General features: G+C 36.8%; 3 protein-coding genes across 6 annotated transcripts; 2 read left to right on the top strand and 1 right to left on the bottom strand.

The window, feature by feature from the left end:
- The first annotated feature begins 1,512 nt into the window (after positions 1-1,512).
- On the top strand, positions 1,513-6,376 carry LOC109150583. The gene is made up of 6 exons (XM_019298531.1): positions 1,513-3,923; positions 4,253-4,686; positions 4,773-4,934; positions 5,107-5,182; positions 5,708-5,860; positions 6,018-6,376. The coding sequence occupies exons 1-6, from the start codon at positions 2,364-2,366 to the stop codon at positions 6,165-6,167; spliced, it is 2,535 nt and encodes an 844-aa protein (XP_019154076.1). The 5' UTR covers positions 1,513-2,363; the 3' UTR covers positions 6,168-6,376.
- A 3,106-nt stretch (positions 6,377-9,482) lies between these two features.
- On the top strand, positions 9,483-12,726 carry LOC109150611 (uncharacterized CRM domain-containing protein At3g25440, chloroplastic). 4 transcript variants are annotated; one of them, XM_019298569.1, is made up of 6 exons: positions 9,483-9,614; positions 10,231-10,364; positions 10,475-10,910; positions 11,028-11,429; positions 11,521-11,669; positions 12,646-12,726. In XM_019298569.1, exons 2-5 carry the CDS (start codon positions 10,294-10,296, stop codon positions 11,665-11,667), a joined length of 1,056 nt encoding a protein of 351 aa, XP_019154114.1. In that variant the 5' UTR covers positions 9,483-9,614; positions 10,231-10,293; the 3' UTR covers positions 11,668-11,669; positions 12,646-12,726. The 4 variants fall into 4 exon arrangements, with proteins under 4 accessions (XP_019154114.1, XP_019154112.1, XP_019154111.1 ...); XM_019298567.1 differs by having other exon boundaries at positions 10,164-10,364; XM_019298566.1 differs by having other exon boundaries at positions 9,483-9,621; positions 10,164-10,364.
- LOC109150612 lies at positions 12,379-14,540 on the bottom strand. The gene is made up of 2 exons (XM_019298571.1): positions 13,939-14,540; positions 12,379-13,075 (listed from the first exon to the last, which is right to left on the bottom strand). The coding sequence occupies exons 1-2, from the start codon at positions 14,301-14,303 to the stop codon at positions 12,565-12,567; spliced, it is 876 nt and encodes a 291-aa protein (XP_019154116.1). The 5' UTR covers positions 14,304-14,540; the 3' UTR covers positions 12,379-12,564.
- Positions 14,541-24,504: the final 9,964 nt, after the last annotated feature.

The raw sequence follows: 24,504 nt of genomic DNA, 5'->3' as shown, positions 1-24,504 counted from the left end.
ATAAATCTGTTGTAACTTTAATTCTTTCTTTGTCATGAATTGCGAACAAATTACATGTTCTCGTTTCGGTCAACTACTGCGGCTCTACCCTTATTTAATTTCTTTCTTCTTATAAAGTACAAGAAAGAAAGTGAGAAACAAAGAAAAATTCAATGGCCATAGACAAAATGTATTGTCCATATATACAATCATTCAATAATTTCACTTGGATCCCTGAGGTATTAGATAATAACATTCCAACCTCTTGTTCGGAAATCACATGATTCACATCTAGCTAGGCCCCTTCCAAATGTTCAGCTTTTGTCAACGTACTGATCTGTTCATAAGTCATAACTATTTTCTTAACTTGCTGAAGCACAAATAATCAATATCGTTCTCATTGAGGTTCAAGAGCCATTTCGTATCACTAGACCATTAGGTCATTGACGCCTTATCTATTGATTTACTATCATTCTCTTATATAATTTCTATTCTCTTAGTCTCTTCAATTTTTAGTATTATTTCCATGATATCTCTAATCTATATCTTGAATAAGTTTATTGATTTACCCTATAATCAAAATACCAAGCTCATCAATAATTAATTTGAGCGACTTAAAAAAATAGTATTCAATTTTTATTTCAATCCAATTTTTGCCTATTCAAATCTAACATGAACAATCCAATAATAGAATGCAAAAATAATTAATATGAAAAATGAAACAATCAAACCTAACATTTAATAATTGGATAACATAGGATTCAAAATTTTTATCAATATTTCAAGATATTAAGAGAAGTGGGTAATTAAATATACGTATGCCCTTATAAGTCATTTTACATGTTAACTGTTAATCCTAAAAATATTTTTTTTTTATAAATTGTTGATCCTTTGGTCAAAATTGCTAACACAATCTGTTTAGGAATGACAATTTGTCCTATCCCTCTTGAAAAAAAATTTGGGGAGCGGGGACGCGGATACTCCTCCCTGAATATATATATATATATATATATATATATATATATATATATATATATATATATATATATATATATATATAAATTAATATTTAGGTTTTTAATTTTTTAAAATTAAAAATTATTCTAATTTAAGATTTTGACTAAAAATTGACTGGAGACAGGAATTTCCTGTTCCCACGAGAACGAGAATGAAGACTATTTTCAATTTTTCACCGAAAATGGGAACGAGGACGGGGTCAGAATTTTGGGAATAGGGGGTATACTCTCCGCCCCCGCCCCGCCCCGTTGTCATCCCTAAATCTGCTATCCGCTAGCGGATTGCAAATGTTAAACCAGGCCAATATTTCAAGAGATTAAAAAAAAGTGGGTAATTAAATAGTCCGTATAAGTTTAGGGGTCTATTCACAAATTGCAAAACGAGAGGAGGCAGAGTGAAATTATGTAGAACAATAATTTCAGTCCGTACTAGGATTGTAGTTGGAGAATTTGGAGCATACGGCGGAAGATATAAATATGAAAGCTTTTCAAAATATTTTTGTCGGGCCACCAATCTGAAGCTTCCCCTTTTTCTCCTTCTTCGCCGAAAATGCGTGGCACTTCGCGGCCACTTTCTCTCTCTACGCCTGTGGATATTCTATATTCTCATGTCTTTTTACGAAATTTCAACCCAATTTTACTACGCCTTCCGTATAGGTCCACTTCAATGCCTCTTATTATAGACTCTCCCTATTATAGTAATATAATTATAATTATTGTCTTAAATTTTACTTTTGCTATTCCTTTAATTGTTTTTAATATTATCCCCATTTATTGCTGCTCTTCCGCTACTGTTTCTTCATTTTTTAAGCATGATGGTGATGATTATGGTGATTATGATGCCCTTTTCAGAGGAAGAAACCGTATGAACTCAGCGGTGTCAAGATTCTGTATGAATTTTCTGATTTTCACTCTCTTGTTCCGTTTCTTTGGTCGGAATTTTTATTGGGTTTTCGAGTTTAAATACAATTTTTCTGATTTTCAAGGCTATCAAGATCGTTTCTGATCAAAGCCCTTGATTTTTTTTTTTTGGGGTTCTGGGTTCTGTTCCGTATATATTTGTAATTGTATACATAGAGAATTTTGGGTTTCAGTATAATAGGAAAGCTGACTCTGTTGCCTCTGAATCTTTCCATTGTTTCTGATCAAAACCCTAGGAATTTTTTTTGGGGTTTTGCTCTGGGATATATATATGTGGTGTGTGGAGAAGATTGGGCTCTCATTCATATAGGAATTCTTGAAATTTTGTTTCTTTAAATTGATCGTTAGGGTTTTGGATTCTTGGCTTGCCCTTACTCTAAGCCGCACATAAACATGATATACATATAAGTGAAGTGATTGGATGAAAATCAAGGTTGTGGGGAGGGTATGAATATGGATGATATGAGAGGGATGAAAAGGCTGGGTGAGGAAGTTGGAGGTAACTTGGAAATTAAGAAAGTAAGGGTAGGAGAAGTTGATGGGATTCTTGGGACTCTGAATGAAGTTAGGCTTCTGCAAGAGGTTGAGCCGGATATGGCGGCGGGTTTAGGAAATTTTTTGTCTGATAACCATTTTCTAGGGTTTGAAGAAACTGGGGTTGCTAAGGGGTTTGATGGAGGTTTTCGGGATGCAGGGGATATGACTGGTGATTTGATAAGAGGGGAAAGGATCGACAATGAGGTTGTGGTTGTTGGAGAAGATGATATGTATAGAGGAAAGGAGGTATCTTATAGTGGTTTACAACCGGTAAATAGTAATAATCAACTTACGGCAGAGAGGAGAGAGGGAGTAATTGACATATCATCTGATGACAGTGATGAAGAGGTAATAGTCCTGGGTGAAGCTAAAGGGAAGGGAAAACAAGTTGAGCAAATAAATTCGTATGAGAATTTTGGATATTTTAGTAATGTCTTGGGAGGAACGGAAATGGACTTGTTACATCTTCAGAATATAGATTCATTTGAAAGTTTCGATCTTGGGTTTGGAGGAATGGAGATGGACAGGTCACAGGCTGAGGAAATAAATCCATTTGAAAACTTTGGAAATTTTAATCTTGGCATTGGAGGAATGGAGATGCCAATGGACCGTGCTCTGCGTGGTGGAAATTCAGGGAGATATTCCATGGAAGAAAAAGGGAAAGCAAAAGTCGGTGATTCTTGGCTATCAATTGCCAGTGAGCCATTTCAAATGGATGTCCTATCTGAGGAACACGAATTTGGAATTCAGTACGATACTTCCTCGTCAATTCCATTTCAGTTTGAAACTATAGAGCTCGAGCAAACTGATGATCCCTTTTTGACAGCAGATCTTGGGCTTAGATTAGAGCAGGTTGCTGGATATGCAGACCTGGTAATGCCTCAGTATGAACTTCCCTTGATCGAACAACAAATTAATCAGGCCCCGGAGTTCGGGAGGGAGTGGGGTGCTGGCAATGCTGCACAGCCAGTTAGACATCGTACAGTTTCGAGCCAGGTAGCCCAGCATTATGCACGGTTCAATTCCCAAGAAGCAGATACCGGTTTGAAACAGAAGTCGCCATCCATAGAAATCGATGAACAACTAGGAAGCTCTCCCGGTCCCTTTTCTACAGCATTGAAGATAATCAGGGAGCGAAACCTGAAAAAGAACGCTCCGCTGCTGATTGGATGGAAACCGTCTCGAAATGCTGACTTTGATGGTTCTGCCCGCCCTGCTCCTTCTCTGCTGGATCTTTCTTTGAAAATCCTTGTACAAAATGCTGAATCTTTAGTTTCACTTGAGGGTGTCCCTGACACACTGAGGAAAAGACTTATGGACTTGCTATGTGATTCCAGGAGAATGAATACCCGAATGCTGAACCTCCTCTTAAAGGGATCTCCAACTGAGATCAGGATAAAGGACTGTTCATGGTTAACAGAAGACGGGTTTTCCAAATCATTCCGAGACCTTGATGGATCTAACTTGATGGTAAGTCAGAATTCTTTGCTTTTTTATTGTAAACTTGTTTTAATTGCTTGATCTAAAAGAGAGGGGTAGCAAAGAGAGAGGACTTAAAGGTGCCTCCTACAGTTAGGGCTTGCTCAGGACACCTCGTGGTCTGACCCCCCAAAAAAAAAAATTACATTTTTATAGATTCAAATATGCCTTTCTCATGCTATTCCCTGTCTTAATAGTATTGTCTAAGCTCTTATCTGGAACTTCAAGAAAGTCTTAGCTTTCTTTTTCTTCTAACTATCTCCCCGTACTTCCTCTAGAATGTGATGGTCTTATTTCCCATTCTTGATGTCTTGAAACAGGTCCTTCAGCTTGACATGTGTGGGCAAGGCTTGCTTGACCCTGTGTTGGGCGAAACCATAGCTCGATCTTCACATGGTTTGCCGAATTTGGGTATTCTATCACTAAGGGGCGCGTGTCGTTTATCTGATAGTGCATTGACATCACTCGTAGCTTCGGCGCCTTTACTGCAGTCAATAAATCTGGGACAGTGCTCTCTTCTCACACACAGCTGCATCGAAACTATCTCCAACTCACTGGGAGGACTTCTTAAGGAGCTCCACATCAACGAATGCCATAGTATAGATGCAATGTGTACTATCCCCGCATTGAAGAAGTTGAAATGTTTGGAAGTGTTATCAGTTGCTGGAATTCAGACTGTATGTGATCAGTTTGTTTGTGAAATCGTGAAAGAATGTGGTAAAAATCTGAAAGAGCTTGATTTGGCGGACTGCGAGTAAGTCCACAGCACATTGCTTCTTCAACTCGAAACTCTTCTAGTGTTTTCTTCGTTTATTAATAGCAATTTCACTTTGGCTGCAGGAAATTGAGTGATTATTCTATGAAGGTCATCGGAGATGGATGTGCGAATTTGTGTTCGTTAAATATCTCAAACTTACAGAGATTGACAGATGTGGGAATTCAGTTTCTCGCAAACGGTTGTCGATCAATTCAAAGACTCAATTTGCAGCGCAATGGCTTTAGGTCAGTTCTTACACACCAGACTATTGTAATATGTAATCTGGTTTAATATTTAAGGAATATTATATGAATACTTAGTGAGTTAGTGGCCTATCTATTAATTGGCAGCTGATTGTGTTATATTAATTGCTATTGTTTCCACTAATTTTCTGTTGATCGTTCATTACATGCTCAGTGATGATGCTCTTGCTGCATATTTGGAAGCTTCGGGACAGTGTTTGGAGGAACTTTCGCTTAATAATTGCTCCAAGGTAAAACTTGCGTGTCTTATAATACCCGTGCCAAGATTACATCTATACATAATGTCACGGGCATAGAGTCCGGCGGAGCACACAATGCCCGTGCGGCGTCCCGGGGCCCCTCATACCCCGCGGACCAGCCTTACCCTCATACGTGCCAATCTGGTTTCGCCCTGCCATGGGCTCATCAGGGAAGCGGCAATAGCTCCCGACCAGTTGTGCCCTTCGAATTGCATCAGTCCCCTTTATAGTCAAGTCCAAGACTAGCGACAGGCTCCACAAATTTAATCAGGTCGGCGTGCCTAATTCGGCCAGACCTTAGCGACTAAGGCAGAACAACCCTTAACGCTATCGACACCCCCTTCACCCATTTGGCATTTAACCAGCTGGCCGTTTCATTCTTTGGGTCTTAACACGGTCACGGAAAACAGTCCGTGCCAGGAAAAATGAAGAAACCGTTTTCTTTAATAATTTGTTTATTTTTTGGCTTAATTGTTGTCTGTGCCTGAAACGGTGGATGTTGTATGATATTTGTAGGTTAACCAAAATACTGCATCGTCACTCGCCAAATGTTCGAGAGCGTTAGTCTGCTTGGACCTATCATGGTGTCGCAGAATATCTGACGAGGCACTTGGACTCATCCTAGACAGCTGCCCCCTCAAGCTCGTTAAACTCTTTGGCTGCACACAGGTGAGCTTTAATAACGAGCAAGAGAAAGCTATCCTAGTAATTCTCGGTTAAGTTGTTAATACATATATAGATGTTGCGAGATAAGAAAAGGACATATATAGATGTATCAACTATTGTCACATTGCGTGTTGTCTGAAACGAGTCGTTTTTTGAGCAGATCACAGGCGCTTCCGTCAATGGGCACTCCAACTCTACTGTCCAGATTGTCGGGCTGAGGGGGACGCCCATATTACACAACATTAACAAGCTCGAACCCGAGGAAGTTTTCTTGCGCTATTCGCCTCTCCTGACATCTTCTGGTATCTGACAACTGCGATCATATGTATTATTCGAACATGATAGCGCATACGTTTTGTTGTCTGTTGGATTGGTTGGTTAAAATTGTTTTCTTTAGGCTTGATTGTTTCTGGTCATACAGAATGCTAACATGTATCACCAAAAGGATGAATATATTTTGATTGCAAGCCTATTTGTTTGCAGATAAACCTATGATCATATTGTTGATTTTCTGTGTCTGCCTAACATGTTTGGTCCATGGGAATAGCAGTGGCAAATTATGTTGTAGATCATGGTTCATATTCACTAATAAATCTTCATTTTTAGTATATTGAAGATTTATTTGTAGGTAAGTAGTGTACTTAAAAATTAATCTTCAATATACTAAAAATGAACATTCAAAAAATAACTATTTATATATCAAGTTGACTCGACTGATGTCATACTCTAAGGATATGGAGGTCAATGTCGACGGTTACAAGTGCCTGCTTCTTTGTGAGGCATTCGGATTGCACAGGGTGTTACGAAAAGAGATGTGATTTTTCTTATATAAATAGTTCAATTCTTGTCTTGTTGAGACATCTTTCGTCTCATTATTATACTTTATCAGTTTATCTTGTAATCACAGAGTAATTATTGACAAATATTACAAGTTCTTTGTCTTATTTCGAGTATTCCCTTTCATTTTATTCATTTAGCTATTTTTATTATTATTATGTTGGGGCTAATTAATTTGGACCTCTTGGTTAGTTTTCTACATAATTGGTACTTTCATTGAGTGTTTGGTATTCAAGCTTGAGTATGCTCACACTAATGTCTCTTTGACGGGTGACTAAAGCTAATCAATTTATTGTCAAGTGAGAGGTTACTCAAAGCAGATGGTTAAAATTAGATGTGGACGCTGCTATTAACAAAGGAAGGAGAATGATAGGTCTTGGTTTTATCCTCCAAGATGAGTTTGAGAATTTTATTGCAGCAAAAAGAATTCCCTAAAATGGGACCTTTCAAGTTTCAACCCATCGAAGCCCGAAGCTGAAGCCTTAGCAGTCCTAGAGGCATTGAGTTGAATCAAAGAAAAAGGCATGAATTTTTTTACAGCGGAATTTGATGGTTTGCCTGTTATCTAAAATCACAGATTAGATAGTGAGAATTTTTCTTTCGATTTACCAGTATTATATGCTAAAGAAATGTTGAGCTCTTTGGCTTAAGTTGATTTCTCTTTTGTTAAGTGACTTACAAACCGCGGCTACCCATTTAGTGGCTAGAGAATCTGTTTCTTTGTTAGGTTGTAGGATATGATCAATTCGGCCTCTTTCTTTTTTGTTAAATGTCTTTGTTTTAGTAATTTAGTAGGAATGTTGAAGAGGAGATGAGGGGTACAGTGTGTACTATACTGGGAGTGAATAGGGTTGAGGGGAGAGAGAATTACTTGGGACTACTTATGCTGGTGGGTAGAAACAAGAAGTAGATCTTCGACTTCTTAAAACAGAAAATTTTGAGCAGGATTGGGGGGGGGGGGGGGGGGGGGAATCGAGATTCCTGTGTAGAGCAGTGAGAGAGGTCCTCCTAAAATGCATTATACAAGCCATTCCATCCTATGCAATGGGGGTTTTCCTAATTCCTAAAGACATCATAAAGGAAATTGAGATTACCATGAATGATTTCTGGTGGAAAGGTGGTCACATTGAGAACAATATTGGCATTAAATGAAACTCTTGGAAGAAGTTGTGTGTACCAAAGGACTGGGGAGGAATTGGTTTTTGGAACCTAAGGAATTTTAACTTATCTATGCTCACTAAGAAATCTTGGAGACTTATCAACAATCCTCAATCCTTGGCGGCCAGAGTTTACAGAGCAAGATACTAATACCCCAATTCCACTTTCTTGGAGGCTCGTAGAGGTTCAAACCCATCATTCATTTGGAGTAGTCTAATGGAAACTCAGGACATTGTAAGGAAACATGAAGAGTTGGGAGGGAAAATTCCATCCACATATGGAATGACAAGTGGCTTCCTGATAATCTGAATCCAAAAGTTACATCTTTTCCTTTCTTGCTGATGGAGAATGCAACTATGAATACCTTGAAGGATCTTTCTGAGAACCATTGAGATGTGGAAACTGTTGGAGCAATTTTCAATGACAGAGATACAAAATTAATTCTGAAAATTCCTCTACCTTCTAATGACTCCCCGGACAAAGTAATTTGGTCACCCGATGAAGATGGTGTCTTTTCTGTCAAGAGCTGTTATAGAGCTCTCAATGGTGAACAGCCACATGAGGAGAAGGAACAATCGCCGCCATTCTAGAGATTAAAGCTTCCTCCAAAAGTCAAAATTTTCTTTTGGCAGATGTGTACTAACTGCCTTCCAACAAGAGACCTCCTTCGGAGGAGGAAAATTGATTGTGAAACCCTATGTCCATTGTGCTGCAATGAAGATGCGTCTATAGGGCACCTCTTTGTTACATGCAGGTATGTAGGAGCAATCCGGAGACATGCAAGGTACACTTTTCAGGCGGTACAAATCTGTTCATTCCGTGACTGGCTAAATGTTAACATGAAGCGGTTGAACACTGTGCAACTTGGTTACTTCATCATAACATGTTGGGATCTTTGGAAGCGACGAAATGACAAAGTCTGGAATAACAAAAATCCTCTACCTGCACCAGAGACACTGAAAAGAGCAAAATCCTTCTTGGATGATTAGAGGAAAGCAATGGATAGCCCACGGGCAGTGCAGACAGTGACAAGATGCGATGAGGGTAGCTAGACTAAACCACAACATGGTTTCCTCAAAGTGAATGTGGATGCGGCTATAAACAAGAACAGTGAAAGGATGAGTTTTGGATGTGTTATACGCAATGAAACTGGTCAGTTTATTGCTGCAAAGGAAATTTAGTGGATCGGCTTATACACTTCAAGAGAAGCCGAGGCAATTGCGAACCGGGAAGCCCTAAGCTGGATAAAGGAATTACATTTAGATAGGGTGTATGTGGAGACAGATTCTCTCAAAGTGGTTCAAAGCTTAAAACATAGTTAAGGGGAGTCTAATTTTAACTTAGTAATCAAGGATATCAAAAATCTACTGAGTTGTTTTTCTCATTTACTTTTATTGTTTTCAAAACGGTCAGCGAATCGGGCAGCTCATCTAGTAGCTAAGCAGTCCGTTTCTACACATTATGCGGAATGATTTTTTAACCCTCCTCCTATCTTTGTAATATCTTGTTTTCAGACTTTTATTAATCTATGAAAAAAAATTTTAAAAAAAAATTAATGAAATATTTTTCTCTTCATAAAAGAAAAAAAAAAAAAAAAACTCTAATTGTTTACCTAGCCCTCTAGTTTCTAAAGTTCTAAAATGAAGTCCTAATTCAAAACCCTCCGTGTCTCCCTCAGCTTCCCCATCCACCACCGTCAGGACCGCCGATCGCCACCCTCCAGCCTCGCCATCTACCGCCGACCTCCAAATCTGAAATCTCCGTATTCCGTAAGCAGACCTCCGTATGTGTTTGAAATTTTGTAGCCAAATCAAAATGAGATACGTGCTGTATGATTGTGTACCAGTTATTCATATTCAACACTTTTGAGTCTGAGAAGTCAATGCCATTTAAATAATGTTAGCTCCGGGTAGTGTTTTATGAATTTATGACTTATGAGCTCCTGTTGTTGTGCAATTTGAATTGAAGAGGATGATGAAATATACACACACACACATACTTTTTTGTTATTATTGTATTTTTTTTTTATTCAGAAAATTAAATGAAGAGATTAAATTTTGAATTTTTTATATGATGGAGGTTTAAGGCTTTGGCAATTTGGCGTTTGGCGTTTATATTCTGTGTTTCTAATGAATATATGAATGCATGAATACTCCATATAAATATATTTAGGAGACTTTTTAAAACTTTGTATTAAGTTTGTTCAGAGATATCTAGGCTAACTATTACATTACCTATTTGAGTTGGTGTTTTATTTCTTATTATTTTTTTTGAAGTTCTTTACATTTTTGATGGGTTAACCAAATGGCAGGTTATGGCGGGATGGGGGCCAGTCTGCCTTGCTAACTCGTTCCAACAGTATTAAGCACTAACTCCAGCAGAAACAGAAGTCAAGTTGCTTTTCGTGCGTGCAGAGGAGCGAGGACAATGCTCTGAAGATCATGTTGGCATCATCAAGAAATTCATGTTGTCAGTTTTCAAAATCCATGTTAAATGTTTCCAAACTTTGTCGGTAATGCTTCCACATTTCCTCAAAGATCCCTGCTGTTTCATGTATTATAGTGTCCTTGTGCTTTATCAGGGATTAGTATACTTGATTATTTAATGCTTCACTTTATGCAGGAAGCCTCATCTTTCTTCTAGCGTTTTCACGGATGGTGATCTCAGTCAATTGTTATTGAAAAGAACAATCAGTCATGTAGTAGACTCAATCTGGAGATGCTACTGGCCATTAAAATTCCATCCTGCATTCTCCTATGAGTCCCCTCCAGTCAATACATTATGTCAAAGATCGTTTGGGTTTCATTCGAAACCGTTAGAGGCTAGACAAATGCGTGATGTGTCAATTGAGCTGAAGACAGATAAAGATGTGGTGAGATTTTCGGTCAGTGAAGAGACACAGAAGGGTGGTTCACATGCAAAAGCTAAGAATGTAGGCAAAAAGATTAAAATGTCTAAAAGAGCTAAAGTGAATGAACTCAGGTTTTACAGATTGAAGGCAAAGAAGAAAATGAAATCGCCAAATCCTGAAGTTAGAATAAGATACAAGCTTGATAAGGTTGGTGGTAGTTGATCATATAAACATTCCAAGTACTATGTTTATGATGCCTATCAATAGCTGATTAATTAATTTCGCTACTATGGAATCGCTGACAATTTATGCTTTTTATGTTAGGCAAAACGAAAGGAGGTTTGGTTGATTGAGAAATTGAGAAAATTTGAGGTTCCCAAAGCGCCGGCTGAACCACATGACCCTGAAATTTTGACAGAAGAAGATCGCTTTTATTTGAAGCGCACTGGTGAGAAAAAGAAACATTATGTACCTGTTGGAAGACGAGGTGTATTTGGAGGTGTAGTTTTAAATATGCATCTTCACTGGAAAAAGCACGAAACAGTTAAGGTTGTTTGCAAGCCTTGCAAGCCAGGGCAAGTTCATGAATATGCTGCAGAGTTGGCACGCTTAAGTGGAGGCGTTGTTATTAACATCAAACCCGACAATACAATAATATTTTATCGAGGAAAGAATTACGCCCGACCAGATGTTTTATCCCCTCCAGATACCCTATCCAAAGCAAAGGTATTATTAGTTTCTCATTTCAAATTTCACATTTTAAACTAATTGTCAATTTCATTCTTAGCAATTCTGTTGAATGAACTCGCATATTCAGGCCTTGGAAAAGTATAAGTTGGAGCAATCACTAGAGCATACAAGTCAATTCATTGAGAAATTAGAGAAAGAGCTGGAAGACTACCATGAATACCTTGCTCAGAAGAGGGAAAGAGAGACTTTGAGGGATTTGGATGCTAATACTTGAAGGTATCCTATGCTTAACATGTTAAAGGTTAATATTCTGTTTGTTTATTGTACGGTGGTGCCAGTGAGTTTCTGTATCTTTCTCTATTATCATCCCAAAGTTAGATATATCAATTTTGAATATATAATACGGAGTATATGAGTTTGAACTTTGAAATATTTCAACAATTTGCAGTCCATGACTAGTTGGGGTAAATTTGACTTGAATATATCTTTCTCAATCAACTTCTGGAATTGCATATGTTCAGTATAGCACATACATAAATGCAGATCAGTGTTCTGAAGGTTTCGATTTGAACATCTGACTTGCTTTCAACTAGAATGTGTTGATATAGAATTGCCATTGTTCTTTCTTGTGTTCAAACTTCAAATAGATGCTTCATAATTATATCTGACATAAAGCTGGTTTGAAGCTCAGCAATGAAGCGGATACTCTTATTTTCTGCGCTGCTTGCCTGCCACGAGCAACATTTTACGACAGTTCACAGTTGCCATGTTGGAATAATCTAGGCATTGTGGCATCAATAGACAAAGTATCTGCTTGTTATAAGTTATAATCTGCATTTTTATTTTATATAAGAGTGCTCGAGTACTTGTTACTTGAAAGCTCCTTATGTTAAAGTTTTCCTGCTCCCGGTTTGAGCTCTGTACATTTGCAATCATGTTGCTATGTGTTATTCTCTAACCATTGATGTGAAACTGGCCTGGGCTATCATGTCCTACATAATAAATTAGAGAAGAATGATCAAAAGCCTTTACTAGTTTATACTTTCTACTGATTTGAGTGATTTCATTTCAACATGGTGTCTAATATCCTTTTACGAGCTTTCTTGTCTCTTTTACAAAGCACTCTCCATTACATTCCGCTCATTTGCATCAAAAGTGGCGAGCCTAATTGTCACGAAGGTTGATTCATCTGTAACTGATTTACAGCTCCTTTAGAGCCGGTACTGACCGAAACATGTTGACACTGTTGCAGATCTGCTAACGAGAAGGATCTCCAAGCCAAGCTCCGCTGAACAGAATACGGTGATGATGGCAGCGCGTTACCTTGGCACCCTTTAAACAGCGGGTTAAGGCGAGATATAGCCGGGGAAGATCTTAGAATAGTTTCATCGTTACTGCTGGCAGAGGAGCAGGTCATGGCTGTGGCCAAAGCCAACGACGTTTTGCTAAAGTTTGCTCCTTTCTTCGATATCCCACCACCACCATGATATCTGAATGGGGAGCTCTTGGCCTTGCCATTGCCATTGTTCTCCAGGTAAAGAGCACAAGCCAGTAGGTTTCTGCGTTTTCTTATGTAGGCGTTCTCGGGTTTCGCAAGCTCTTTGATTGATGAAGAGGATGACGCCTCGCGGAGAGTTGTGAATGACTTTGATCTGCCATTGTAGAATCTTGATATGCCTCGCCTGCTCATGGTAGCAGCAATACAGGAAATTAAATCATGTATACCTTCTTTTAGTTATTGTGATTATAATTATGGACAAAAGTAAAAACAAAAAATAATAAGCTCACATCCCGCATGGACAATTCAACTGGTCACTGAAGTAAAATTTATCACAAAAAATCAAAGATTAAGTTTCACTTGCAACAGTACGAGAGCAACCTCTCAAATTAGGGGTTCTTTGTGTGCAATAAGCAAAAATCAGTTAGCTTTTGTCAGAAAAAAAAAGCTCACAATACTCTTTTACATTTTCCATATCACAATATTGTCTTCTGTGTAGCATTTAATTCTAGTACTATAATTAATATTAATATTTTCTTAGTAAAAAGCAAAGAAATCTTAAATATTAAAAATAAATCTGGCAAAGAGATGCTCAGTTACAGTTCCTACCTAGTCCTAGTAACCCCACCTCGTGTTTTATTTTGAGACAAAATGGATAAGGACGAGCAAAAGCATGATTCACAGCTCATCACATAAATATTTCCCTTTATTTTATCCCAATCCAATTTTTTTTTATTCAAAAGTTGCTGTAGATAACATTTCTTCTTTCATGATACCCTTTTTTCTGCACTTCTTCATCTTTTTTACTTTAAAATTCATTTTTCTATGAATCCCCAGCCTCAAGAACTCAACGTTCCGACCCAACAGACTAACATAGAGATTAAACCAACTGAGCTGTCTATACGGATTCTTTTTACTTTAAAATTCATGATCTATAAACACAACCCATAATATAAATTCATCCCCTCTAAAATTATTATCTTCAAAACTCAAAAAAATTACAAAATTATTTATTCAACAAAATAAATTTATTTTTAAAAAAAGTACCTTATTGGCAAAGCTTCCTCGAGTGGGTGAATGGAATGGAAGGAAGGAGGTTTTAAAGGGCTCTGAACCTCTTCCGTATCATCTGATTTCTCCTCCAAAGATCCCTCAGATAAATCACTGTTTTTCCCAATAGAAGATGTGGAAGAGCTGCATGAATCATCCACACCGTCCATTTTTTCTCTCTTCTTCTCCTCATTAACATCTCCGAAAACCGCCTTTTTCTGATCACCCAACAAGAATCTCCGATCGCCCTGGAGAATCTCCGGCGGTGCCTCCACCACTGAGATGTAGGGAAACCCATGCACGTAGGGCGGCCCACGTGAAGAGCCGTCCAGCTCACCCTTCTTCACAACACTCACAGACATAATCTTCTTCAATTCCTCCGATCCTTTTACTTTTCTTCTACCTCAAAAATAATATAAAATATGTATATATGCACAGAAAATTAATAAATATTGTACACTGGAAAACTATAAAAGTAAGGATTCAGATGAAAGGTTGGTGGTATATGTATGGTAAGGAAGATCTGTATTGGCCATGGAAAAAGCTTAGATCTCTGAAATAGAGAGAAGGGGAAAGCAAAGGACGCATGTGTTCCTTTATATATATATATATATATATATATATATATATATATATATATATATATATATATATATATATATATATATATATATATATATATATATAAATATATAATATATATATAGAGAGAGAGAGAGAGAGAGAGGGGTGTTGTTAGTTGTTACAGTGTTACTATGAGAAATTGAGAACCACCTCCCTAAGTCTATGAGAATTAATTTGATGTATTAAAAATTAGATATATGAATGACATTAATTGAGAATTAAATACGCGTGTATGTATATAGAGGATTTTGAGTATGCGTATTAAGTATGGTGTTGTGTATAACATAGTGACACGCATAATATGTAAATATTATAATGCTCTATATGCCAGCAGGTTTTTAATTTCCCAATTAATCTTATCCATAGATCTATTTTTAATTGTGAATTGGTTCTCATAAACTCATGGGGACGGATGGTTCTCATCCGACCTCTCATATATATAGATACTGATTCAAATGTGGACAATGCTTCAATGCGGTCGATGCAAACAAAAATATACAACACTACAGTGTTCAGAAATTGTTATAATAATAATAATATTATTATTATATTTATTAAACCAAGTCTTAAGCACAAACATGGTAATGGAATACATGGGTGTACGTGCAGTGTGGCAACATTACGTGGAGTTGTGCAACCTTTATTTCCCTAATTTCATGGTTAATTAGTTTCTTCTTTCACTATAAATAGGATGTATTACTCATTTTAATTCATCAATCAAGTTATCTATTCCTCTCTCTCTCTCTCTCTCCTCAATATATATAAATATAATATATATATACATATTATATTTAATATAAATTATAGATATATTATATTATATTTAATATATATTATATTAAATATATTATATTTAATATATCTAACATTTGGTATCAGAGCCAGTCAACCTTTCAACCCCGAGATATTTCCCGTAGTGAAATATGGCTACAAATTTCAATATTGTATGGACGGGTCCCAAATTGGACGAGAAACTCGATTACAATTATTGGCAAATTATGATGTCCACACATTTGCAAGCTCAAAATCTTTGGAGCTTTGTTGATCCCGGTCTACCCGAAGGAGCTGATGCAGCCGCTATACGGCGAGATAAATTGGCCTTGGGTAAGATTCACCAAGGTGTTCATTATTCCATTTTTAGGCAATTAGCTCGTGCTCAAACAGCAAAACAAGCTTGGGACATCTTAAAGGTGTCACACAAAGGAGTCGATCGGGCACAGAAGTCTAAGTTGCAGTCGTTGAGAAGGTTGTACGATAATTGTGAGATGACCTCTACAGAAACAGTAGATGCGTATTTCACTCGTCTTATTGATATGGTGAATAAGATGAGGCTATATGGAGATACGATTGAAGATGGTGCAGTGGTTGAAAAAGTTCTTCGAACTATGCCGATGAAGTATGACCATGTGGTGGCTTCAATAACAGAGTCACACAAAACCGAGCTCTTATCAATTGCAGAGCTGAAAGGTATGGTAGAAAGTCATATTGACAGGATTGCGTCAAAATCGGAACCACTAGCAGAAGAAGCTTTGAAGAGTCAAGTCACCCTTAATGTGACTGGCACTAATCAAAGAGGTGGAGGATCTGGTAGAGGTCGTGGAAGAGGAAGAGGAGGTTCTAGTGGAAGAGGTCGTGGTAACTTCAACCAAGGAGGATGACGTGGTAACTCCAACCAAGGAAGAGGTGGAGGTAATACCAAACAAGGTAAATTTCCATTTCATTGCTACAATTGTGGCAAGTATGGGCACAAGATTGCAGATTGTTGGTATAATGAGGACAACAATCATGGAAATCAAGCAAACATTGCTGAAAACACTGCTGAAAAGTCTGGTGAGAGTTCTGAAACTTTACTTTTAGCCAGCGATAGTTTTTCTGCAGATAAGAACATATGGTTCTTGGATACTGGGTGTAGTAACCATATGTGTGGGAAGAAAGAATTGTTTTCTGAACTGGATGAATCAGTCCGGTCTGAAGTGACATTTGGCAACAAGTCAAAAGTGCCAATTTTGGGAAAAGGTAAAATCTCTATTCAGTTGAAGGATGGTACTCACAATTTTATATCCGATGTGTTCTATGTTCCTGAACTACACCAAAATTTGTTGAGTATGGGTCAGTTGTCAGAAAAAGGATATAAGATACATATTGCTCAGGGGTGTTGTACCATTGCAGATGCTAAGGGAGTCTTGATTGCAAAGGTAAATATGTCCCAGAATCGACTATTTCCTTTGAAAATTAAGCATACTCTCCTTGCTTGCTTTAATTCTGAAGTTTGTGATGATAATTGGTTATTGCATATGCGGTTTGGGCATTTTCATTTTTCTGGGTTAAACTATCTTGCGAGAAAGGAACTTGTTGCTGATTTACCTGTTGTGAATGTCCCTAATCGTATCTGTGAGATTTGTGTGATTGGGAAGAAGCATAGAGATCCCTTTCCCGTGGACAAGTCAAGGAGAGCCACAAAACAGTTGGAGATTGTTCACTCAGACCTGTGTTCGTTGGAGGTTCCCTCATATGGAAGTTGTAAGTACTTTATTACTTTCATTGATGATTTCAGTAGGAAAACATGGGTTTACTTTCTGAAGCAAAAGTCTGAAGCATGTGATGTTTCAAACAATTTAAGGCTTTTGTTGAAAAGCAGAGTGGTTATGAGATTAAAATCTTGAGAACTGATAGAAGTACAGAATATATTGCTTGTGATAATTTTCTGAAAGAAAAGGGTATTCAGCACCAAATGACAGCTAGATACACTCCACAACAAAACGGAGTGGCTGAGAGGAAGAATAGGTCAATCATGAATATGGTGAGGTGCATGTTGAAATCCAAGAATCTGCCTAAGCCTTTTTTGGCAGAAGCTGTTGCTTGTGTTGTCTATGTGTTGAATAGGTGTCCAACTAAAAGTGTGTGTGATAAGACACCCGAAGAAGCTTGGAGTGGGAGAAAACCCTCTATCAAATATCTCAAGGTTTTTGGATGTTTGGTCTATGCACATGTGCCAGATCCATTGAGAAAGAAGTTGGATGATAAAGGTGAGAAATGCATATTCATTGGTTATAGTGACGCTTCAAAGGCTTATAAACTATACAATCCTGAAACTAAAAAGGTTGTTATAAGTCGTGATGTCACTTTTGATGAATATGGTGCCTGGGATTGGTTAGCTAAAGATGAAAGTTCAGTTGTTATTCCTGTTGTTGAAAATATTGTTAAAGAGCAACCGATTCTAGATAATGTCCAGTCTCCTTCACAGCCAGAATCGTCAGTTTGACGATCTCAGCGCGAGCGCCACTTACCAGCTCGCTTGCAAGATTATGTTTTGGGTCATGATGATGACCTGTCTGATGAAGAGATTGTTCAATTTGCTCTCTTTGCAGATTGTGATCCTTTAACTTTTGAGGAGGCTGCTACAGAAACTCATTGGCTTAAGGCGATGGATGAGGAGATACGTGCCATTGAAAAGAATGGTACCTGGGAGTTAACAGATTTACCTCCTGGAAAGAAGCCAATTGGAGTGAAGTGGGTTTACAGAACGAAGTACAAGTCAAATGGAGAAATTGACCGTTTTAAGGCACGGTTAGTAGCAAAGGGTTACAAACAGAAACCAGGTATTGATTATTTTGAGGTTTTTGCTCCTGTAAGTAGACTTGATACAGTTCGAATGGTTATTTCTCTTGCTGCTCAAAATGATTGGAAACTGCATCAAATGGATGTCAAGTCTGCTTTTTTGAATGGTTTTCTTGAAGAAGAAATATATGTTGAGCAACCTGCAGGATTTCTGAAGAAGGGGAGGAAAATAAAGTGTACAGGTTGAGAAAAACCTTGTATGGCTTAAAGCAAGCGCCTAGGGCGTGGTATGGTTGCATTGACTCATATTTTGTTGAAAGTGGTTTTATGAGATGTCCTCATGAACACACTTTGTATGTCAAATGCACGGATTCTGGTGATATTGTTTTAATCTGTCTGTATGTTGATGATCTGATTTTTACTGGAAACAACTTGAAGCTAATCTCAGAATTCAGGGAGGCACTCATTAAGAGGTTTGAAATGACCGATATGGGCCTTATGTCTTACTTTCTTGGCCTTGAGGTTATTCAGATGGATGGTGGAATCTTTATTTCACAGAAGAAGTATGCTGCTGATATTTTGAAAAAGTTCAAAATGGAAAACTCCAAACCAGTTTCGACTCCGTTAGCTGAAAAGTTAAATGTGTCCAAAGATGAGTGTGGTAAGAATGTGAATGTTACAGCTTATAAAAGTTTAATTGGAAGTCTGAGGTATCCGGTGGCAACAAGGCCAGATATTTCTTTTGGAGTTGGAATACTTAGCAGATTCATGGAGGAGCCAAAAGAATCACATTGGGCTGCAGCAAAGCGAATTCTGATATATGTGAAAGGTACGAGTAATGATGGACTTTTTTACTCTACTAATGAAGCTGTGGAACTTGTTGGGTACACGGACAGTGATTGGGCTGGAGATATGGAGACCAGAAAAAGCACATCAGGATATGCCTTCTATCTTGGTTCAGCCATATTTTCTTGGTCGTCAAAGAAGCAGCAGATTGTAGCACTTTCAACAGCAAAAGCAGAATATATTGCAGCAGCAAACTGTGCTACTCAAGCAGTTTGGCTGAGGAGAATTTTGGAGTTCTTACAACACAAGCAGGAAGCATCTACAACTATTTTTTGTGACAACAAGACATCAATATCATTGTCTAAAAATCCAGTCTTTCATGGTCGCAGCAAACACATTGATATCAAGTATCACAAAATCAGAGAGTTGGTTGTTGAAAAACAAATCAACATTGAGTATTGTTCAAGTGAATGTCAAGTTGCAGATATCTTTACAAAATCGTTGAAGACGGAGACATTCCTTAAATTGAAGAAAGATATTGGAATGACCAATATATCCAAGGTTTAAAGGAGGCAATGTTATAATAATAATATTATTATTATTATATTTGTTAAACCAAGTCTTAAGCACAAACATGGTAATGGAATACATGGGTGTACGTGCAGTGTGGCAACATTACGTGGAGTTGTGCAACCTTTATTTCCCTAATTTCATGGTTAATTAGTTTCTTCTTTCACTATAAATAGGATGTATTACTCATTTTAATTCATCAATCAAGTTATCTATTCCTCTCTCTCTCTCTCCTCAATATATATAAATATAATATATATACATATTATATTTAATATAAATTATAGATATATTATATTATATTTAATATATATTATATTAAATATATTATATTTAATATATCTAACAGAAATGCATCACAATAAAATGCACCAACGCACCACAAAATTCATCACACACCAAAAAAAAAAAAAAAATGCACCATACCGCACCACACCTAATGAAGCATTTTTAAATATTTTGTGGTGCATTTTAACGTACCTAATGGTGAGTGACCGCACGGGAGGCACTATCTGCAGGTAAACCTGACCGTATATATATATATATATATATATATATATATATATATATATATATATATATATATATATATATATATATATATATATATGTGTGTGTGTGTGTGTGTGTGTGTGTGTGTGTGTGTGTGTGTGTGTGTGTGGGGGGGGGGGGGGGGGGGATTCAATTCCCGTGCGGTTGCATGATTAAATTTGAGCCATTGATCTTGCCTAAATCAACGTCTACGACTAACAAAATAATAAAAAAAGATACGGTGGCAATTTAGTAATTTTTGCATCTAGGTCAAATTTAAGGTGCGTGATTTTCCCTCTTAAGGTGCGTAATTTTTGTGCTTGAGGTGAATTGTTTTTGTGCTATGTGATTAGGGTGCGTCAATTGTTGAAAGTTAAGTGCGTTGGTCTAAAGCTTTAGGTGCGCGGTTTTCCTTCTTAAAGTACGTGGTTTGTGTGCTTGAGGTGTGTTAGTGTTGAAACTTAAGACGCGTCAACCTAAAGCTTTAGGTGCGTGGTTTTCCTTCTTAAGGTGCGTTGTTTTCATTCTTAAAGTGCATGATTTGTATGGTTAAGGTGTATCAGTTGGAAGCGAACTAGCTTCATTGCCGGGCTCAGGAAGAGATTCAAAACCTTCTAATACAAGCTCTCCGTCGCTGGTCATATCGACTTCAGCCCCTCCGGACTTAAGGTGCGCCATTTAAAACTTTAGGTACTTGATTTGTGATCTTAAGGTGTTTTGTTTGTGTGCTTAAAGTGCATCGATTTGTGTACTTAAGGTGCGTCGGTCTAAAGCTTTAGGTGCGCGTGGTTTGTGTTGAGATTTGTATGCTTAATGTGTGCCAGTTGTTGAAACTTAAGGTGCACCATTTTAAAACTTTAAGTGCGTGGTTTGTGTTCTTAAAGTGCGTATTTTTTAGTTAACCGCACGGGAAACTATACTCGCACCTGAACCCTTCCCTCTGTGTGTGTGTGTGTGTATAGAAGGATCATGTGCGGTTATAGGCTGCGGGTCAAAGATGCGGTTTAATCTCAGCCCTTGATCTAGCCAAAATCAACAGGCCAGATTGAAAAGAAAGCTTTAAAAAAATGCGATGACATTATGATAATTTTTCATAAGTTCAAAACTTAATGTGCGTAGTTTTATAGCTTAAGGTGCGTCACTTTCTAGTTTAAAGTGCATCTGTTTTAAACTTAAGGTGCTTAAGTTTTTAAGGTTAAGGTGCGTAGTTTTATAACTTAAAGTGCGTATGTTTAAAGCTTAAGGTGCGTCACTTTCTAGTTTAAGGTGCATCAATTTAAAACTTAAGATTTTAAAGTTAAGGTGCGTATGTTTAAAACTTAAGGTGAGTCACTTTTCTAGTTTAAGGTGCGTAGTTTTATACTTAAGTTGCACCAGTTTGAGACAGTTGATCATTTGCATGCATGTTGAAGGAAGCGCGTTTCTTTTTTTAAATCAATGGCTCAAATCTCACCCCATCTTTCACCTGGAAGACTCTCCGCACGTGAACTGATATATATATATATATATATATATATATATATATATATATATATATATATATATATATATATATATATATATATATATAGTAGAGTTTAGGTGCGGCCGCGACTTAACGTGCGGTCAGTGCGGCCATACCAATAGTTATGCAAATATGCACCAATAGTGTTAGGAAATGCACAACACAAATATGCACCATTAGGTATGCATCACCAAAAAACGCACAATTAGGTATGCATAAAAGCACCACACAGTGTTCGGAAATGCACAATTAGGTGTGGGGAGTTACGGTGCATTATTTTGTGTGTGTTGTGTGTTTTTTGGTGTATTTATGCATTTCATTGTTGTGCATTTTCCTAACACTATTGGTGTCTTTTGTTAACTATATTGGTGCCTTATTTGAGCAGAAGTGTATATATATATATATATATATATATATATATATATATATATATATATATATATATATATATATAATTAGGATCATATGAGAACATGTGCTTAGGTGAGAATGTGAGAACACATCATGTGCATCCATCTAATATTTTTTAATGGTCTAGATTAGATTAAGTGTGTGCGAACGCGCATTAAATGTGTGCAAACACACAAAATCACATTTGCACACATTTAATACGCGTTCGCACACACTTAATCTAATCTAGACCATTAAAAAATATTAGATGGATGCACAAGATGTGTTCTCACGTTCTCACCTAAACACATGTTCTCACTGGAACTCTACCATATATATATATATATATATATATATATATATATATATATATATATATATATATATATATATATATGGATGAGTTCTGGTGCGGAGATAGCTTGCGGTTAACACAAAATCACGCACCTTAAGCATTAAAATGACGCACCTTAAAACTTCAAACTATGTGACCAACTGAGCTGTCCATACAAGCACATCATAATAATTCATGACTAAAAGTAAAACTTGCTCAATATAAAAGAATAATAACATTTGTTTTAGAATAAAAGTTAATTTCAGATAGAAAATTTAAAATAGGAAAAATGGTCAAATAAGTCCTCTAACTTTACACGAAAGTGTAATTAGCTCCCTAAACTTCTAAAAAGTACAATCAAACACTTCAACTGACTATTTTAATACATTGAGACCCTAAAATTAACTAATTAGCTAATGACATATAATAGCAGGTCACTTGTAGGTCATTCATATTCCGACGGTCGACGGTTTTATCGAAGCAGAGGGCAATTCAACCACATCTAGGTCGTCTCTCGTCGGACAAGGCGACCAAAGTGGTCGCCTTCTCCCCTGGAGAGGGCGACCACTGTGGTCACCTTCTCGACCACCGGGGAAAAAGGCGACCATTGTGGTCTCCTTCTCCAGGCGAAGGCAACCACTGGTCGCCCTCTCCGGTGTAGAATGCAACCATAGTGGTTGCCTTCTTTAATGAGGGTCACCGGTCGTCGTTTATTCTTCGATTATTATAGTCAATAGCATTCCACGGCGGTCAACGGCAAATAGTGACGGTCAACGATAACTTATATATTATTAACCTGTTTGGTTAGTGATACATTAGACTTATTTGATCCAATTTACTAAGTTGAAGTGTTTATTTTCAAAAAAGTTGAAGTGTTTAATTTTACATGATGGCTTATTTGACCATTTTTCTTTTAAAATATTGCAATAGTGGTAATGTATATGAAATTTTGTTAAATGTGTTTAGACTAAGTTGTGAGTTTTTTGAAATAGTGTTTTTTTCAGAAAGTCATACAGAAATAAAGTTCATTTATGATTTGTTTAGGCTTTTATTTTTTAAAAAATTTTTTTTTTTTTGGGGTTTGTTGTGTGTCTGTGTGTTTGAAAAATTAATTAAATATAATCATGACATGTTAAAAATCTTGAAAATGCAATAATAATTTTGAGTTAACATTAGATTTGGAATATGTAATCTATATATAATTTTGTCTATAGGAAAGGTTAAATATTTTTATTTTAAAAAAAAAAAAAAAAAAAGCTATAGAAGTTATAAAAGAATTGTTGGTCCGGGGAGGTAATTTCTTTTAATTAAAAATATTACTTAAAATCTAGTCACGGTATAATTGAAAATTAATTCAAGACGTGTCACACACACTGACACATTGTCCTTAAAATTGATTCACTTCTTCTTGATGGTGTTAGGAGTTTTGAAGCGTCAATTTCTCATAATACAATGAATTATTATAGTTTATTCGAGAACTCAAATAAAACGTACGACGAACTTGAACAAAAATGAACACTTCAAATTTTAAAAAAGTGTTGACAAAATTTTAGAAGAGTATAGAGAAGTTCATAGTAGTGAAAAATAGGAATTCCAGAATCAAAAGTTGAAAACATTCTACCCAACACAAAGGTATTTATTATAAGGATTTAGGAATTCATTAGCGTTCAAAATTGAATTTAAAAAATCAAATTCAAACTAATCGGAATAAATCTAATGTTACCTAAGATAAATTGGATAAATTTCAGGTGTGCCAAAATTAAAGTTGAAAACATTCTACCCAACGCAATGTATTTATAGGGAATTAGGAATCATTAGTAGTAATAATGACATTCAAAATTGATTTTAAAAATTGGAATAAGGTCCAAATTGGCCCCTGAATGAAACGTGAAAGTGCAATTTGGTTCCTGAACGTAAAAGAAGTGCAATTACCCCCCTCAACATCTCAAATATGTGCAATCTCATGAAATTTATCTTGCTTGTAAATTTGAGAGAAAATATCGATGGTGGAATATTACAACTACTAGAGTTAGTTGTTTTGTAAAGAAGAAGACAAAAGAAAGAAATAAAAAAAAAATGCCAAGTCATCTTTTCAAAAAAAAATGTCAAGTCATCATCCACGTCACACATGCAACCTGCTAGATGGGATGTTAACCTGCTATCAGGTCAAATTGCACATATTTGAGGTGTTGAGGGGAGTAATTGCACTTTTTTTTACGTTCAGGGACCTAATTACACTTTCACATTTCGTTCAGGGGCCAATTTG

The sequence above is a fragment of the Ipomoea nil genome, unplaced genomic scaffold (assembly GCF_001879475.1).
Source record: "Ipomoea nil cultivar Tokyo-kokei standard unplaced genomic scaffold, Asagao_1.1 scaffold2279, whole genome shotgun sequence".
Taxonomy (NCBI): Eukaryota; Viridiplantae; Streptophyta; class Magnoliopsida; order Solanales; family Convolvulaceae; genus Ipomoea; species Ipomoea nil.
This window is presented reverse-complemented; position numbering and strand designations above follow the sequence as displayed.